This window comes from Sitophilus oryzae, unplaced genomic scaffold (assembly GCF_002938485.1).
Source record: "Sitophilus oryzae breed Bouriz unplaced genomic scaffold, Soryzae_2.0 scaffold_395_pilon_pilon, whole genome shotgun sequence".
NCBI classification, from domain to species: domain Eukaryota; kingdom Metazoa; phylum Arthropoda; class Insecta; order Coleoptera; family Curculionidae; genus Sitophilus; species Sitophilus oryzae.
The window spans coordinates 1,578,468-1,599,480 of NW_022146968.1; the positions used below are offsets into that span (position 1 = coordinate 1,578,468).

The 21,013-nt window shown below is 30.3% G+C and overlaps 1 protein-coding gene across 1 annotated transcript in view; it reads left to right on the forward strand.

Moving 5' to 3' along the window:
- The window catches only part of LOC115885527 (peptidyl-prolyl cis-trans isomerase CYP95-like), a 541,467-nt gene that overhangs the window by 415,213 nt on the left and 105,241 nt on the right, over nucleotides 1–21,013 (forward strand). The window contains exon 9 of the mRNA XM_030904483.1: nucleotides 20,663–20,790. Coding sequence (XP_030760343.1) covers nucleotides 20,663–20,790 — 128 coding nt within the window. The remainder of the gene's footprint in view (nucleotides 1–20,662; nucleotides 20,791–21,013) is intronic.

Genomic DNA, 21,013 nt, shown 5'->3' on the forward strand with positions numbered 1-21,013 from the left:
ACATACCAAATCTCGTTTTTTTATCCAAAAAAAAATAAATAAAAAAGATATAGCGGTGGACCACTTTTGAGACGCATCCGGCAATAGAATTACTGGAAATCTATTCAAGGTCGTTACGCCGTTACGCCGATACGCCGTTTTTAGGATAGTGTGGATGCACCCTCAATAGAATGACATATATGTCAATTTTTTTACATTTTCGCATATGGTTTATTTGAAATTGTAACATGCGGTTCATAATGACAATTTGACTCGAAATACCATGTGTGTGGTACCAAATTATTCGTAAAAAATGCTTTTTCCAAATATGCTAACGAGCCTCCCTTGTTTTTTTTTGGGCATCTTATAAGAACGGGCCCGGACAAGACACGAAAATCATTAGATTATCAAATCTATTTTTCCAAGGCTCCTTGATTAAAAATTAGTGTTTTTAACACAGCCATGGCACTCTAGATTGAAATTTAAAATACAATTTTTTTAAAGCGAGAATGTCAAAAGTTGACATATGATATTCCATTCGATTCAGAGTGTCATTTTCTATCAAATAATGTAAAAATATACCGGGGGTGTTATTTAAAAATCAAAAGTTGTAGTCATTTCTGGTGAAACATGAAGTGACCAAAAACAATTAAATACGTCAATCATTCCTAATTTACGTCATATTACTAATTTACGTCATATGCTTACATACCAAATCTCGTTTTTTTATCTAAAAAAAATTAAAAAGTTATAGCGGTGAGCCACTTTTGAGACGCACCCGGTATAAAATGACAGCAATCTTCATTTCATGCCACCGCTGACGCCGTTTTTTTCGATTATATGGTAGTTAATCAGTACAATAATTAATTTTATTACATTACTACGTTCACTAAGATCTAAAATAGTAATTTTAGTGTAACAAAAATGTTGATTGCTACAGTAATACGTTGTATATTCAGTTTACGGTTGGATGCTATCTACCAACACCATATAAATATGACAAACACGTTCTATGGTTGCATCTCTATAATATGTTCTATCTTCTATCTATGTTTACTTACTATGTATTCGAAAACTTAATTTGAGTAATATATGGTAGTATAATATTATTAATATTAATATTCAGTAATCGCAATATGAATGAGAATAGAGCTTTCTTTTAATCACAATTCTTATAAATTGAACTTGAAAGTATGTGTTTCCCAGAAAAGTAGGTGGTTCCCAGACTATACAAATAGGGAATTCCCAGAAGTTCATGCTTTTAAACCTACACTTTTTTTTACTACTTTACTGCTATACGAATTTTATTTAAATTTAAATGATTACATTACACTTTTAAACATTTTGTTTACAGTTTCATCCAAACTCAACTCGCCAGATTAGACTTTAAATTATTTATATTTTGTGACGGGGATTCGTTACAATTATTTTATTGGGTGTCGAACCATAAACTTTATGATAAAACTCGAAGAATTTCAACAAAACACTTTTATTAATAAACTTCACGTTTCCGTGACAAATCAAATCATATGTTTTTTCTACCTACTATCCCTCGCTCTTTTTTATAATGGACTGGTCCAAGCGGTCCGAGAGGGGCCCTATAATAATAATGGTTCTCTGTTACAATTTTTAAATAAAACTTGTAGAAACAATCTTAAAAAATACTTACTACCTATTTTGATTTTTTTCGTCTGAATTTCTTAATATATTCTAAATGAATACACTTTACTTATTAGATAAGTATACACATGGCATATATATGATTCCAAAAAACGGCGTCAAATTACCTTTGAAATGACAATCGTCAGAATCGATCGTTTTGTCAAAAAATTGTGCGAGTATCTGAAGTTTTTTTCATCTAAATCGATCACCGTGTCAAAAAATTGTACGAGTATCTAAAAATTTATTTCGTGCTATGATTTCGTTACAGAAGTACCTAAAAATTTTTTTCATCTAAATCGATCGACGCGCGACGGGTCAAAGAATTGTACGAGTACCTAAAGATTTATTTCGGTGGTATGATTTCATTGTCGAAGTAATTACATCAAAGTAATTACGATCATCGTATATATGATAGTTACTGTACGATAAGGCCGTTTTGTATGATATTTCTTCCCACAGGAAAAAGTTTAAACAAAAAGGTACCGTATGATAGAAAAAAAGCGGCGTCCAGTTGGCTTGGAAATGACGATCGATGACATTCACCATATAATTTTACATATAAAATGACAGCAATTTTCATTTCATAGCCATCGCTGACGCCGTTTTTTTTCGATCATAAATATGATAGTATTCAGTTATTTCACAATAATTAATTTTATTGCATTATTTCGTTCAGTAAGATCTAAAATAGTAATTTCAGTGAAACAAAAATTTTGACGGCTTTTTTGCTACACACTACAGTAATACGTTGTATATTCAGTTTACGGCTGGATGCTATCTACCAACACCATGTAAATATGACAAACACGTTTTATGGTTGCATCTCTATAATATGTTGTATCTTCTATGTTTACTTTGTATTCGAAAATTTAATTAGTGTAATATTTGATAATATAATATTCTTATTATTCGTTGATTGCAATATGAATGAAAATAGTGATTTGTTTTAATCACAGTTCTAATAATTTAAACTTGAAAATATGGGGTTCCCAGAAAAGTAGGTGGTTCCCAGCCTCTACAAATAGGGAATTTCCAGAAATTAATGCTTTTAAACCTAAACTTTTTTCCTACTTTACTGCTACATGAATTTTATCAGACGCAGAAAATTTAAATTACTACATTTATACTTTTAAAAATTTTGTTTACAGTCTCATCCAAACTCAACTCGCCAGATTAGACCTTATATTATTTATATTTTTAAATAAAACTAGTAGAAACAATCTTTAAAGAATGCTTATTTTAATTTTTTTGTCTGAATTTCTTAATATTCTAAATGAGCATCTTTTTTCTACCCGTCTTGCCCACAGTGCAAATTTTTAAATTGCCGCCCTCATATCTGTATGTAATAAAAAAATAAGTTAAAATAATTCTTTACAACAAAATAGAAAAAAGGTTAATGATAAATACACACATACCCTATGATTCCAAAACACGGCGTCAAATTACCTTAGAAATGACAGTCGTTGGAAACGATCGTCGTGTCAAAAAATTGTACGAGTACCTAAATATTTATATCGATGCTACGATATCGTTGTAGAAGTAACTAATTTTTTTTTTGTCGGAATCGATCGTCGTGTCAAAAAATTGTACGAGTATCTAAAAATTTATTTCGATGCTATGATTTCGTTGTAGAAGTAGCTAAACTTTTTTTCTTTTAAAGTATAAAGATAATAAACCGGTTTCCATCATCACTTAGTAAACACTTACAAAATCTAAACGAAAGTGATAATGCATTGTAACTTGATTATGCTTATTACAAAGAAATTTAATTTTTAAAGGAATTTCAGATAAAAACGCTTTCGTACAGATTTAGTACAGCATTTATAAGACAGAATATATCTAATACTAACAATAAGTACAATAATATTCACTATAGCAGAAATGCACCGTTTTTACTTCTGCACTGTGATCCATTACCGCGTCAAAAGGTCCGTTCGTCTAATTCTAATATAAATATTTGAGAATTAAAAGCGGCAACGTCGTGGGTCTGGCGAAAACGAAAAACCTCTATTTTTTATATAAATGGGACAAATTAAACGGTCCAGCATCAGGGCCTGAAAGTATCGCTTGAACATTTTTCGTCCGATATACCCCCTGGGTCTGACAGCCTATTCTAAACGTATCGGGTCTGACTCCGTCGATTTAATAAATATATATATATATATATATATATATATATATATATATATATATATATATATATATATATATATATATATATATATATATATATATATATATATATATATATATATATATATATATATATATATATATATATATATATATATATATATATATATATATATATATATATATATATATATATATATATATATATATATATATATATATATATATAATCAATCAAAAAGTAACTGTAAAAGTTATAAAAATGTGTCCTAGAAAACTAGAAAAAATAGTTTTATAACAGATATAACAGATAATAAATCGAAAAATAATTGTAAATGTTATAAAACTGTATAAAAATATCTATTCATCAATTTAAATGCTGGATCGATCTTTGAAGTAATTTCGTATGAATTCATTAGACTGCTAAACGCAGGGATTTTTTTAAAATTTATGTATAAGAAGTGACAAAAATTCACTAGATTCTTCTGATATAGAGACTATATCTTCATTCCCGAGAATCTATAATCGTTGTCAGAAAATGTGTTATGTGTGTATGTTTTTTTTTGAACAGTTGCATGTTTCCAAATTCCTACCGACATTTCGATCTGCAGTAAGTACTTTACACTTTGACATAAGATCATACATACTAATTTCATTCTTGACTTAAGGCTATTTCCGAACAATAGTGTATTGTTTTATTAGGAGTAAAAATTATTAGGAAAATTAATTAGGAGTAAAAAATATCTCCTGATAGAACATACTATTCCTTTTAAAATATTACAAATAATTTTTTAGTCAATTTCAAACATTGTAAATAATATGAATAGTAATCGAGCAACAATTTATACACTCGTTGAATTTGACACTTAATATCAGTTTAATAATATATTTTTGTACTTTTGTGCTTAGGCGTAACAGACTTTACTTTTATGCCTAGGCGTTAACTATCTTCAAACCAAACCAAACCAAACCAAACACTTATCAACTTAATGCAAAAGATAGTGTGTATAAAAGTAGTATGTATCGTAGTAGTTATGAAGATAGGAGAAATTGCTTCTTAGTATCACCTGATTATAGATAGGAGCTTTTGCTTTTTAATCAAAATAAGTAGATAGGTGTTTGTGTGACCAGAATAACAGCTGGTTTCAGATAGGAGGTTTTCTTTTCTTCAAATTGTGACGTAAATTCTTTATTTTCAGATATTACCTTTTGTCAATACGTGCATAATGACTCATAGGACGTTATGCTAAAATCATCTCAATTTTGAAAAAAATGGCGGATAGGAGCATTTGCCAGATCACCCGCGATATATTGTTTTCGAACTGACCGTAAAACATGCAGGCCTTGCATTTAATGCTATGAAACAGTGACGCGTGTTGGTTTCAATGTAAAAATTGTCAAAATGTCAAAGTTTTAAGGTAAAAACCATCATGGCGGCGACTTCTCATTTTACCCCATATATGGACTTAGCTTGTTTTCGAAATGGCCGATTCAATTATTTTCTTCAAAATATATGAATTTATGTGTTTTAATACCTACACATTCGACTATTTCATTGATATGCACTATATCAATGTTTATCCTGCAACTTTTACAAGTCTACTACATAAATACAACTCCCTCATTCGGAAGAGTCTAAATATAATTAATATTGATTTGTATCTAACATAACCTCACCAAATAAACTTGTTAAAATATGTTGTAAATGTGCAAAAATAAAAATATTGAATACAAAAAACTAAGGTTCTATATAAATTAGTATATTTGCCGTTAAGTTTTAAGAAACAAATATAAAAATATTTGTATTTCGACTAGTAATTACGTAATTACATAATGCGATTTTAGATTCATAAGGAGCTCATTATAATATCAATTTGCGGCCCGAGTAACTATATTATTTGAGCTTTACCACATCATTCGTTTCACTGCTAAAATCGAATTGTAGAGCAATAATTATAAAAAAGATAAAATGTATAGTATTTAGATAACATGAAAATATTAATTAGAATAAAATTTAGCTTTAAGATATATTAGAATGAAATTTATGTATAGGATGATTCACGATCATGACACGTGATAGGATTTTTTTGAAAATTTGCATTTTTACAAAACGGCACCTTTTCCATCTGTCTAAATTAATTTCAGAATTACAGTGTTGCCGCTTCATATTAAAAGTGATAGCATTTGTGTTATTTTAAATGGAACACCCGGTATAGCCGGTATATTATTATATTTTTAGAAACTACTTCCATAAGTCAACATTTTTATATTATACTAACTTATACCAATCTCTAATAGTTTTCGAGATAAAAAATAAAATATGTGTAAAATTGACAAAAACATGATTTTGAATAAGCATTGGTTAAATCATAAATTCGGCATTTCGAAAGCTAAAATTTGGTTTATAGATTAAAGAAAGTCGATATGTTTGATATTTCTAAATCAACTGATTAGGTATCAAACAGGGGAGGTCAGAAAAAATAATTATTTCCGTTTGTTATAAATCGTTCAAATTATTGTTATTTTAGATTCAAGCCTATGTATATTATTTAAAAAATCGAAACCCACATAAAATTTCTTTCCAACGATATATCGTGTTCTATACCTAAACCTTCTGGTTCTTCTGTAAAGCCTTTTAAGAGATAATAATTCTATAATTGTTTCATTTAAAGAAAATCGTTACCATGATAAATATTTAAACTTCATTCAGACATTAAAACAACAGTAGACATTAAATGATTTAACATCAAAACAAAAAATCTTGGAAAGTGTCGATGTAAATACCTTAATTATGTTATATTTATTTTTATCCTTTATATTATAATTGTGACGCTCATGTACAAACACATCAAAATATTTAGGCAACAAGCCATGCTCGATCTATTAAATTAAAACCAAATTCGAAATTTGAACACATTGCCATACCGAGTTCCATTGCAAAATGTTTAACATTGTTTTTACAGGTGTGGATTTATTACATCCTATAATGGTTCTCATACTCTTATTTTGTAATAATTGTAACCTATGAAGACCTCCTTTTGTACATGATATAGTAATATAGTGATATGATAATGACTTTGATAATGGTAATGAATTACAATATTGAAAATGTGGATAGATTAGTGTATTGTAAACAGTTTTTTTACTCAAAACAGTTAATTCTTTAGATACTCTTTTAAACATTTCTATTGGTTTACCTAGCTTTTTACACATATAGTCAATGTACAAAGAAAATTTCAATTGCCGGTCCAAAGCAACACCCAGATACTTAATTTCCGTTCCTTAATTATCTGTAAATTTCTTACAATTTATTTTACTGCCGAAAAGTATCGCCTTCGCCTTTGAAGCATTCAATTTAAGTTTATTACCACAAAAGCAATAAGTATACAAAATATCCAATTCGCTATTCATCCATAACGATTTCATTAAAATTGGTTCCTGCAACAAGAATTAGAGGATCATCCGCAAACAATCTAACAAATAATCTATTTATAACCCTATTCATTTCATTAATATACACTAAAAACAATAATGGTCCAAGTACAGTTCCCTGGGGCACTCTTAATTTATTTTCAATGTCCAGAGACACTGAGCTTAATTCTAGTTTTTTGAAACCTTTCATTAAAATAACTACGAAACCAATTAATTACTCTACTTTTAATATCATAACTGTATAGTTTTAAAATTAGTATACTACGTCTATTGTTTCAAATTTACGCTGCAGATCGATAAATATACTAACCACCAAGTTTCCTCGGCTTACTTCACTACGCCATTCTGAACACACATATTTCAGCGCGGATTCGCAATCTGATCTATTTAAGTAATCTTGTAAATATTGTAGTAGAATAGGTACAAAGCATATTGCTTTCTTAATAATAGAGTTAAAAAAAGTCCATAAATTATATAAATATATTAAAATCATCTAACATAAAAAATATCTCTCTTTTAAATCGTTTCGGGTTTTTTCACAGCATAATCATGAGTATTCCTTTCTGAGTTTTATTGCGTCCGCCTCATTTTAATTATATTATTTTGTGTTCTCTTTTATGTTTTCTTAAATGGGCGATACCTCCCTTTCAAAGATTCCCATACGAATATTTTATTTGAATTATGTCTGTACCTTTGTGGCAGATTCATTTTTTGAAAAGACCTCTGGGTATTCCGTGATTAGAAGAAAATCTACAAAGGACTACCCCAGTCAAAATAAACAAAAAAAAAGAGGGTTAAATAACAATAATTCTCATAGAGCTGAAGATTGGTACAGGTCTTAAATACACTATTATAAATGAAATCTGAAAAGTCCCCACCGCCCCACGCCTGCTAAAAAAATTATTTAAGGTCAAAGGTCAAAAATATGTTTTTTTGCTTTTTTTCTCCTAAACGGTAAGCGCTATTGCAAAAGTACCTTAAACAAATGTTGTAGACCATTAAATTTTTTACAATAATGGTTATATTTATATACTTATACTTTTTTCTTACCAACCACTATTCCCGATATGGCGATTTCAAACATCGAAAATACTAATATGCACACATACTCGACCAGTATACATAATAGGAGGCTCAATTTAATAAACATATTGTAACGCGTTTCGGGATCTTCTGATGTCGGTTTTGATGAAGCATTTATGACAGCTCCAACAAACCAACAACAATTTCTTGCAAATATGCACAACAAGTATAATCAACCAGTCTCGCTTCATTTTAATGTTATCTGAAATGTTTACAACTGCGAACATTTTAGTGAAACAAGCTGATAATGGCGCTGATGTCCTCATAATTGAAACAGCCATAGAACAATCTAATAGAGCAAATACAACAATCGTTGTTGGTGAAGATGTTGACTTGTTAATACTAGTGACTGTACGAACTCCAATTGATAAGATTATTTACTTTTTGAAACCTGGGAAAGCTCAAGTACAAACTAAAATATATTCCTCGGAAAGTTTATCTACATTTCCACAATGTCAATCTCATGTCTTACTTCTACGCGCAATAACTGGCTGCGACACTACTTCTGCATTGTTTAAAAGGGGCAAAAAAGCAGTATTTAAAATGTTTGAAACACGTACCTAATGACTTAATTGATTGCGCAGACATATTCAAAAAGATTGACTCTTCTCCACAAGTCATCATCACAAGTGGAATTCGCTTGCTTCTTGCTATATATGGTGCTCCAAAAAAAATTGATTCTATAGACGACCAGTATAGATATTTAAGTTTTGTTAAAAATACTCGGAACAATAAAATGGTACAGCTTTCTTGTCTTCATCCAACATCTGCTTCTGCCTGTCAACACTTATATAGTGTATACTATCAAGTTCAATTCTGGCTAGGTAATCAACTGAACCTAGAAGACTGGGGTTGGAAATTTATAGATAATACTTTGGAGCCGATTAAAACTTTACTTCCACCTGCTCCAGAAAAATTACAGTCTTGCTCCAATATTGACTTAAATACAGATGAGGATTTTGATGACAACTAGATGGATTTTCAGATATTCCGCAAGAAGATGAGAAAGAAGAAAGCGAAGAAGTATTGTCGCAGTATCATTTGAAGATTACCACTCAGATTAAAATTCTCCTAAAATCAACAATAATCCGTTCGACTATAATCATTACCAAGAGCACCGTTTTTTAAAATTAATAGTGTAATGTGTAATAAAACTTAACCACAATAGATCGTGGGCTAGGCCTACAGGGGAAACCACGTTAAAAAAACACGCCAAGTACACTACCGCACAGGTGGTGCGGAAATAATGTGCATATTATGAAAAATACAAGTTTTTCAACTTTTGAAATCCCCATATCTCAGGAATGGTGTTTCGTAACAAAAAAGTATAAGAACCATTATTGTAGAAAATTTAATGGTCTACAATATTTGTTTAAGATACTTTTGCGATAGCGCTTACCGTTAAGGAGAAAAAAGCAAAAAAACATATTTTTGGCTTTTGACCTTGAATATTTTTTTTAGCAGAAGTGGGAGGGTTGGAGATTTTTCAGATATCATTTATGATAGTGTATTTAAGACCCGTACTAATTTTCAGCTCTATGCGAATTATTGTTAATTGAAATGTCTATTTTGACTGGGGTAGAAATAGTAATTTTTTGTAAAAACCACTACGTTGATCCAACGAAGTTCTATTTGTCAGTGATATTTTACTAATAAAACAAATTTGCTTAATGAACAAAAAATGCTTAACGTTTCATTACGTATGAAACGTTGCCCGAAGTAAAAAATAACACAAAGAACAAACAAAAATACTATTTAATGTATCTAAATAGATCTATTTAAAAACACGGTTCTTGTGAAGGAAACTGGTCTTCATGCACTTTTTTGTTTTCTTTTGTAACATTATATGTATAATCTTGATTTTGATATTATCATAAACTGAACATTTTTAAACCAAAAAAATTGTTGAATGAATTTGTTTTTTTTAAGTGACAAAAAACGTAATTTTGGTACATTCGATGGACAGCAAATATGCAAAATTTTCTATACAGATTCATTAAAAACATATTTACTTTATAACGTACCTTTACCTTATAGACGTAGATGGAACTAATTTAAGCACAAAAATTCAACCTTTTTTGTAAGCTTTAAAACCTTTGTACCTTCGGGTAGAATTTTCGACGTTGTCTTGAAAAATGAATGTTTCCAATGTTTTCGAACTATTGCAAATATAGTCGGTTGACGATGAAATTTTGCTAAGATATTTTTGCTTGTACTATTGGCAGTGTCTTCAAAGAAAAGAATCTTTCTCGCTAGGTGTTTACTTTCTCGCTAGGTTTTTATCATGTTATTCGCGTTATAGTGCTTTTACGGGTTCCTTTCTTGAAAATTGAAAATGCCAAAGTATCTGTACGAACCGTTCTTTTCCGTGGGAATGGGTATGTGAAGTGCGATTGGAGTATGCTGCAATGTCTGCTGGATGTACTTGGAAAATTGTCATCCAGCAGTACAGATTTTAAAGGCATTTGTTCCTGGCAATTGCTTAGAAGAAATTATTTATTTTTATTTGGTGTACAGGGTGGCGCACCTCATTCGCCTCGGTTGATTATATGAAAACGGAAAGATGTAAAAACAAAATATTTTATGGGTATATGTGGGGAGACAATGTGCACAATTTAAAATTATTTTGAAATATACAGGGTGTTTCAGAACTAAGATCCATATCAAAGTTATATTTTTTCTTATGGAATACCCGGTATTTTATTTCATTTTTGGATTCTTGGGTCCAAAAAACGGCATTTATTATAGGTTAAATATGTTTAAAACCTTTAGTTTTTGAGATATTTAAAGATATTTAAATTTGAATGCTACAATAGAGTAGACTATTAACACCCTGTACATTACTTTTCAGAATTGATTCTTATGCTGAGTTTAAAGGCAGAGAATAAAATTTACTGAAAAATGGTATTGGTTCCTTAAATTTATACAGGGCTATCAAAAGTTGCTGATCTATTTTAAGCATATATTTTATATAAAAATTTCGTTATTTCAAATGCAATACCCTGTATTTTTTTAAATAAATCGAAGGAGATTCAAATGCTCTTTCAAACTATATTAGGATTTCCTATACCTATCTAGCTCAGATTTTGAATAAAAAGCGATTTTTAAATAAAATTGCAATCAAGATGGCTGGTGTCGCCATGGCAATTTTCTGACAGTTGGTAACTATTTAGTTTGTGACAGTTAGTAACTATTTTCAAAGTCGACATTAGTTTATGGACATTATTATTTATAATTTATAACAGTTTACTTAAATTTACCTACAATTGTTTAATAAGTAAGTATTCATTATTTTATCAAGAAAAATAAAGCAGTATCTGCTGGCGGAACGAATAGATATGTTACTAGTGGTATTATTTTGTGAGGAAAATTGCTTCTTGGCCTCAAAGGCTTATGCTCAAAGATATCCAAATAGGAATCTTCCTGATAAGCGTTTCTTTGAAAAACTTCTTGTCCTATTTCGCAGAGTTGGCAGTATGGTTTATAAAAACCCTATTAGGCCTGTCGTTGGAAGTCAATAAAATGAATTTGCCGTAATTGGCTATTTTATAGAAAATCCATATATCTACAAGTCATCGTAAAATAATTCAAAGAACTACTTCTTCGTTTTTCTTGATAGAATAATACACACATATTTAATAAATATTATTTATTGAAATAATGATGGTAAATTAAATAAAAGTAAACTGGTATAAATTTAAATAAGTCCATAAACTAATTTCGATTTTGAAAATAGCTACTAACTGTCACTAGAAACTTGCCATGATAATACTAGTCATCTTGATTACAATTTTATTGAAAAATCGCTTTTTATTCAAAATCTAAGCCAGGTAGGTATAGGAAACCCTAATATAGTTTGAAAGAGCATTTAAATCTGCTTCGACTTAGTTAAAAAAATACATAGTGTTGCATTTGAAATAACGAAGTTTTTATGTAAAATAGATATTTAAAATAGACCAGCAATTTTTGATACCCCTGTATACATTTTATGAACAAATAACATTTTTCTGTAAAGTTTATTTCTCTACCTTTAAACTCAGCACAAGAACTAATTCTGAAAAGAAATGTACAGGGTGTTAATAATCTATTCTATTGGAGCATTCAAATTTAAATATCCTTAAATAGCTCAAAAACCAAAGATTTTAAACATATTTAACCCTTATAATAAATACCTCTTTTTGGGCCTAAGAATCCAAAAATGAAATAAAATACCGGGTGTTCCATAAGAAAAAAGATAACTTTGGTATGAATCTTAGTTCTGAAACACCCTGTACATTTCAAAATAATTTTAAATTGTGTACATTACCTCCCCACATATACCCATAAAATATTTTGTTTCTACATCTTTTCGTTTTCGTATAATCAACGGAGGCGAATGAGGTGCACCACCCTGTATATCCAATAATAATTAGTGATTTCAGTTAGATTTGATTAGTTTGGTTGTTGGATTGAATAAAGTGTTGTTTATAAAAAATTATATTTGTATTTTTACACAGAAACTACATTTGAAAACCGTACTGGCTCCACGATAAAACAGGTGACATTTATGTGTTTATGTGTGATCTTTAAAGTTCGAAGTCATGAAAGTAAATTTATCTTCCTTTTTTAGGCGATAGAGGAAATTGCCAACAAAATCCATTCCAAAATACGGTGCCATTTTAGATCAGTTTGGAAACTACTACTTTAAATATCTAAATGGAATTGAGTGTGATAAAATTTTACTGACAAGCGTTTACTGCAAATATATTTTTCCTTTCGTATATAAAAATGTATCGCTCCTATTTTATACCTTGTCAATAATATATAAATTACTTGCCATAGTATAGGAACAAAATAGCAAACCATTTACTACTTTCTTTGACTACATTATTAGTTTTCCTGTTATTTGAATAGTATACGATATACTTGAAAATCATGATAGAAATAACCTAATACTTTATACAGGGTAGCGCACCTCATTCGCCTCGGTTGATTATACGAAAACGGAAAGATGTAGAAACAAAATATTTTATGGTTAGATGTGGGATGGCAATGTGCATAATTTAAATTATTTTGAAATGTAAGGGTATATCAGAACTAAGATCCACCCCAAAGTTATATTTTTTCTTATTGAACACCCGGTATTTTATTTCATATTTGGATCCTTGGACACAAAATATGGCATCAATTATAGGGGTTAAATATGTTTACAAACTTTGGTTTTTGACATATTTAAAGATATGTAAACATCCATGCTATAACATTTCTTTTCAGATTTAATTCTTGTATTGACTCTTAAACCAGAGAAATAATTTTTACTGAAAAATTTGATGGCTTTGTTTATTGTATACAGGGGTATCAAAAATTGCTGGTCTATTTTAAATATTTATTTTACTTCGTTATTTATTAAACTTCGTTATTTCAAATACAATACTCTGTATTTTTTAAAATAAGTCGAAGCATATTTAAATGGTCTTTCAAATTATATTAGTGTTTCCTATACCTATCTAGCTCAGATTTTAAATAGAGGAATTTTTCAATAAAATGGCAACCAAAACCGCTGATGTCTTGGCAAATTTTTAGTGACAGTAGACAGATATTTTCAAAATCGAAATTAGTTTATGGACTTTACTTAAATTTATTTGTTATTAGCAGTTAATAAATATGTATTTATTATTCTTTGAAAAAAAATGAAATAGTAGTTCTTTGATTTATTTTACGATGACTTATAGATATATGGATTTTTCTCTAAAACAGCCAATTACGGCAAATTAATTTTCTTCACTTCCAACGACAAGTTTCTGCCTAATAAGTTTTTTATAAACCACACTACCCGCTCTGTGAAATGGGACAAGTAGTTTTTCAAAAGAACGGTTATCAAGATTCCTATTTGGATATCTTTGAGCATAAGCCCTTGAGGCCAAGAAGCAATTTTCCTCACAAAATAAAATTCACTGGTAACATATCAATTCTTTCCGCCAGCAGATACTGCTTTATTTTTTTTGATAAAATAATGAATACTTACTTATTAAACTATTGTGGGTAAATTTAAGTAAACTGTTATATAAATTTAAATAATAATGTCCATGAACTAATGCCGATTTTGAAAATAGTTACTAACCGTCACTAGAAAATTGCCATGGCGACACCAGCCATCTTGATTTCCATTTTATTGAAAGATGGCTTTTAATTCAAAATCTAAGTTAGATAGGTATAGGAAACCCTAATATAGTTTCAAGGAGCATTAAAATCTGCTTAGATTTATTTTAAAACATGCGGGGTGTTGTATTTAAAATAACAAAGTTTTTATGTAAAATAAATATTTAAAATGGATCAGCAATTTTTGGTACCTCTGTATAAATTTAGGGAAGCAATAAAAATTTTCAGTATAGTTTATTTCTCTATCTTTCAACTCAGTAAAAGAATTATTTCTGAAAAGTTATGTACAGGGTGTTGATAATAATCTATTCTATTGTATAGAATGCATATTTAAATATCTTTAAGTATCTCAAAAACCAAAGATTTTAAACATATTTAACCCTTATAATAAATACCTTTTTTTGGGCCCAAGAATCCAAAAATGAAATAAAATACCGGGTGTTCCCTAAGAAAAGATATAACTTTGGTATGGATCTTAGTTCTGAAACACCCTGAATATTTCAAAATAATTTTAAATTGTGCACATTGCCTCCATTGTGCACATATACCCATAAAATATTTTGTTTCTTCTCTTTGCGTTTTCGTATAATCTCCCCAGGCCCATGAGGTGCGCTAGCCTGGATCATAAATAGGCATAGATAAATATTCCATTTCCTGTCTCGATCTATGTTTCTATTGTATGACTAAGAGAAAATTTGAGTTGACCATGAGAAGCTAGAAGTTTTATAAATATACATATATTTTTACGGAATAAATTAGAGTACTTTTCTACCGAGTGTTTCAAAAAACATGTGCTATCTCTTGTGGGAAGATTCCTCACGCAAAAATAAGATTTATTTTTCATATCAACATAGGTCCGATTATGCTTTATTTCGTAGCCACAGGATGCTAAGCTGTCTCGAATAAAATTTTGAGGGTAAAAGTTACTATAAGTGCTACATATTTTAATGCTAAAAAAGTGTCGATAAATTCATCAGGGACGTGCATATGGGTTATCACTGTAATATTTTTCATAAAAAAATGTGCGCCACTGACTTTTTTCTTTTGATATCAAAAATGTGCAGGCGGTTTAGTGCCAATTAACAGTTATCTTTTGAAATTTTGTCGAATGGGCTCTTTCACAAAAAATAAACTACCCAATTCAAAGACAAAATCTGAAATAGAAGACTATTTTCAGTATATTTATCCAAAAAAAAAATAGTTCCACGACATTGAATAATTTTTTATAGGCCCTCAAAATTGCTTTAATTTGAAATAATTTTAAAGCGCCAATTGATGACGTATGAAAAATACACCCAATCACATTGGAGAACCGTGCTCATGCGCCAGCCAACAACTGGCAATATTGCGATTTGATTTGACCAGCACCACCTCAACTCAAGGCCAATCAACATGATATGGGCAAGGCAAATATTGCGGCAAAGGCAGCGCATTATTAAATTGTTTACCTTTAACCTGAAAAGCCGATAGTGGTTTCTCGTTCCGATTGCATACCAGAAATAATTAATTATCTCTAGTTTGTTGTGCTTCTACAACACGTTTGTTTAGTTCTTAGTGTTCAGTGCATGGTGTGATCAGAAAATTGTGATAAAATAACAGTGTAATAAAAATCCAAACCAGACATTCCACATAGAGAACTTCAAACTTTTGTGCTTGTCGTACTTCTCTATATTTAATTATTTTAAGGTAAGAACTAGAAGTATTTATCAAGATATTACACCTAAATGAGTAAAAAGCCTTCGCCGCCAGTCTGCATAGTACTTTATAATGGTTACTTACAATAATCAAAAGATAGGTATTAAAGGGTAGGTATTAACATTTTATTGTAGCATGCCTGTGAATTATAGAGGGTTCCAAGGTTTCTGCTTTTATATTCCCCAAAAATGACGAGCTTCGTAAAAAATGGTTGACAGCTATTAAAAGAGATAATTTCACTCCTACTAGTAGTTCCTTTGGTAAGAAGTGCATTAAATATGCCTCAAAAAGGCCAACGGCCAAAGCTTCTGTTACCCTAGTGGGGATGTAGTTATGGCTACTGCTTACCCTTACCTCACTATAAGTAAAATAGTGGAAGAAGAATCAAGCATTTTATGTCAAAAAGATCACAGAAAGATATTGACAACATTGACATTTGAAAATATAAATGGCCTGGATGTAAGTCTTTTTTAGGTCACAATTGCCCCTCACATACGTCAGAATTTATTATTAAATCCATCTTGTTCAGAATATCCAATATTTTATTGAAGAACTATGCAAAAAAAGGAATGACGTCTTTACCACAAAGACAATACCCTATGTAAAGAGAAAGAGTAAAAAAAAATAAGCTAAGCGTAAGTTTTACTTACGAACCCCCAAAAAGGTATTTAGTTTTTTTTCTATATAAAATCTTGTAACACATATTATATTTTTAATTTATCCTCACCTATTATAGTTTAAATTTATTCCCATTTGTGTAATGCTGCAAAACATAAAAAAATATTCCATATTTTTTGACCCAAGCCAGTGTAGTTTATAGTTCGAAGAGCATTTACCAAGGCTTTTACTAAGGCAAGTAACTTCCTATACTGTCCATAATAGTATATATTTATCAAACGTTTAGTAAATTCTAAACTATGGTAGGTAAGTGTTTGCAATTGAATATTTAGTTTGTATTGCTATTTTCTGTCATATATTTCTGGTTATTTCTTTTTCCGATGATTTTGAACACCCTGTATATGCTACTTCAAGTTTGAATATTTTAACACTACTTATTTTCTGAGAAAGCAGACCTTTTTATAATAAGTAACTAACTGATGTTTTCATAAAAGTAATAGTACGAAAAATTCCATACTTATGTGGAGAACTTTAGGCTCGCTGTAAATTAAAAAATTAGTGAAATATGTATATATTTACGTAATCTAACCCGACATTTGTGTGAAAAATGACTATTTGGAAACAAAATAGTTTTAAAATACGCGCCAAATAAGGCACTTCTATCTCCACCATATTGGAAAAGGTTGAATGGACTTGTGTGGAGGTGGTGATGGGTCAGCATGGTGGCCCGGCCGCGGCCGTGTTGCCGCTTTTCAACATGCCAGGTGTGACGTATTAAAATAAAGTGCGGATTTTTATTCTGGGCTTTTTTGTTTTTATTTATTTTCTTAAGAACGACTTAAAATTTTTCGAAAGCGAGATTGCAGAAAGTTCTAGAGTTAATTGTTTCATTCAATTATGCTAATTCCAAAATATAGTGAAAGAGCCCATTCAGCCTCCGCTATGAGCAATTTTTTTCACAACTCATAAAATTAAAATTAAAATAAAATCAAAATTATATATTTTGTGACGACTTTTCTGTCGTTACCCAAATAGAATGAAAAAAGAATCCGTTGCTCAGGGTTAGAGGAAAGCTGGGTTCGTAGGTAAGGCTTCTGACTCACAGTGACTTTCTAATGTTGTTAAATATTAAAATAAAAAAATGATAATATATAGGCTGCAGAGATTTTAATATTGATGTTAAGAATTCAAATAGGTATGGCCAAAGACAGTGAAAAGGGCGCCACTTACTTTGTTTATGAGAGTGGTAAAGTAAGAAACCAAAAAGAAAAATATGATATCACAACATAGCTAAAATAAAGTAATCAACAGCATTAAGGGTCTGTTATGTTTAGCAGGAATAAAAGTCAGAAATAACTATCCTACATTAAACATTTATTGAAAACGAACATAAGTATCATCAATTAGTCACAGTGATCCCAATAAAACCGCAAGTTATTTTAAATAGATTCGAATTTAGTAACTGTATTCTTTGAACTAAGTAAGCTACTTAATATAAAACAGGTGAAATTTATGTGTCTCAATACGATGATGTTTCGAAACATGTCGTGTACAAAAACCTTTAAAATGAATATGTGTTAATAATTTTCATATAAAATATCATAGCTAAGTAAGAGTGTACTGTACGAATCAAATTATAACTTATAACGTTAAATAAAAAATAATTTTGACTACAATATGTGGGATAAATAGTGATAATTTACCAGGTTATTAAATCCGCTGTCTCAAAAATTATAAAGTAAAAGCGTACCTTGTGTATCAAACTTAAGAGAGAGAGACTTATCTGTATATAGTTTCTTATGATGTAAAGAGGTAGGTAGGTATTCTCCAGACTAACAGAAGTGGATGCAGATGACTATGGCAGGAGAAGTCTTCGATATCAGCCAAAAGAACGATTGTAATGTCAGGAACACTGTCTTAAGGTCTGCATAGGTCCATACAAAATGCAAGTGGGTGAAACATACAATAATTACTGCATTATTACTGCATACCATGTGGTAATTACTGAGTACCATGTGGTAGTTACTGAGTACCATGTGGTAGTTACTGAGTACCATGGGGTAGTTACTCTATAAATAAAAAAATAGTTCTCAGGACAGATACTCAATAAAAGAAACAACTTACGGTCTGAAAATCAGCTTTACATAAATATATTCAAACCATATGCCGATCCAAACCAGTAATTAAATACTCAAATAAACGAAATAACAAACGGAAATAACTGAAATAGAATTTAGTTAGATAGCACTATATAAAATGGCGGATAAACTTACGGTGATCATTCCAAGAAGAAACCAAACAAATACGATCTATACTCTGGATTGCATACTTTACAAGGTTTTCAAATCTCCAAATCGGACACCCATGCAATGGAAATTGAAAAGTGGATTCAGAGTGCTTTTCACTGGAAAATTTGTCGGACGCCGACACACGCGTCTTCTTCAGATCCAAATTCCCAGAAAGAAAGACCTTCTTCTCAGTTTCAGAACCGAACTGTCATAAATGAAGTTTGACATCTAGCGAATAGATGCGCTAATAAAAATTAAGTATCGGGACAAGTGAAATACAATTAAGGAAGTTTGGCATATAGCGAATATATGGCGCTAATAAACAAGACAAGTGAACTGTAATAAATGAAGTTTGATATCTTTGGCATCTAGCAAATAGATGGCGCCAATACTAAGAAATTTAAATAAAAATAGAATTTTAAATTCAATTTTATTAAAGGAAATAAAAAATGCTACAATTTTACTTAATTTATTATTAAATAGTATTACTATTAGTTGTAATAAGAACTAATAGTCCGATTCTGCTTTGTTTCGTAGCTACAAGGTGTAAAATTCGTAATATTTTTTCGATTTATTATAATTTTCTTCCAAATACTTTTAGAGATTCGATTGAAATTTTGAGGGTAAAAGCTACTATAAATGCGACATATTTTAAATCTAAAAAAGTGTCGACATATCACCACTGACGTGCATATGGGTTATTACTGGACAATTTCCCTAAAAAAGCATGTACGCCACTGACTTTTCTTCTCTTGTTAGCGAAATAGTGTAAGCAGTTTAATGCCGTTTAAAAGTTGCCTCTTGATATTTTGTCGACTTCGGCCTCCTTGATAAGATAAACGCAATTTTATTAATTTGTCTTGATCCAAGTCTAATAAAAAAATACTGGTATCTAACCTAATCACAAAAAGCGTAATTTTAAAAAGTTTTAACATCCTGTAACTACTCTAAAAATATGCATTTCCATGCCCATGTCTGTAGGAACTTTTTTCACATTTTTTGATGATGAATCAATGAGTACGTGTTTAAAACTTTCGCAAGTTAATGATATTAATTTTTTTTATTAGACTTGGATCAAGGCAAATTAATAAAATTGCGTTTATCTTATCAAGAAGGCCGAAATCGACAAAATATCAAGAGGCAACTTTTAATCGGCATTAAATTGCTTACACTATTTCGCTAACAAGAGAAGAAAAGTCAGTAGCGTACATGCTTTTTTTAGAGAGATATTCTAGTAATAACCCATATGCACGTCACTGGTGAATATGTCGACACTTTTTTAGATTTAATATATGTCGCATTTATTATAGCTTTTACCCTAAAAATTTCAATCGAATCTCTAAAAGTATTTGGAAGGAAATTAGAATAAATCGAAAACATATTACGGGTATACTTTATTATATAAACACCCGGTAGCTACGAAACAAAGCAGAATCAGACCTATGTTGATATGAAAAATAAATCTTATTTTTACCTGAGGAATCTCCCCACGAGAGATAGCACATTTTTGAAACACCCTGTATATTACTAAAAGTGTATTGTATAAAAATACTTTCTCTTTATAATGACTTTCGCACAAAAATATGTGTTTATCTTGTAAATCAAGTTAAATATACTAAACTAATTTTTTGTAGGTCCCCGAGGGAGAAGCTCGTCTCCTTCGTATCGCACATCCTCTAGGGGAAACATAAACGTGGGTTACAGTGGAAACAGCGGCTTTGAAAGTAGCGGTTCACGTCGAGCTAGTAGTTCGGTTAGTCAGGTAAGGCGGCAATGTAACGAATGACATTGCACTTGTAGGTATGTGTGTGTGTTTGTGTAAAATACAGTATTAGATGAATGCTTGCAGAATGTGCATGCCGTTTATATGGTAGATAACGGCCTTGTTTAAACGTGTCTTTTGGAATGTTTAGGGTTGTACTGTTATTACTACTAATACTTGTTCTAGATATATAGATTTCTTTCTTAAAAGGTGATTTCAGATA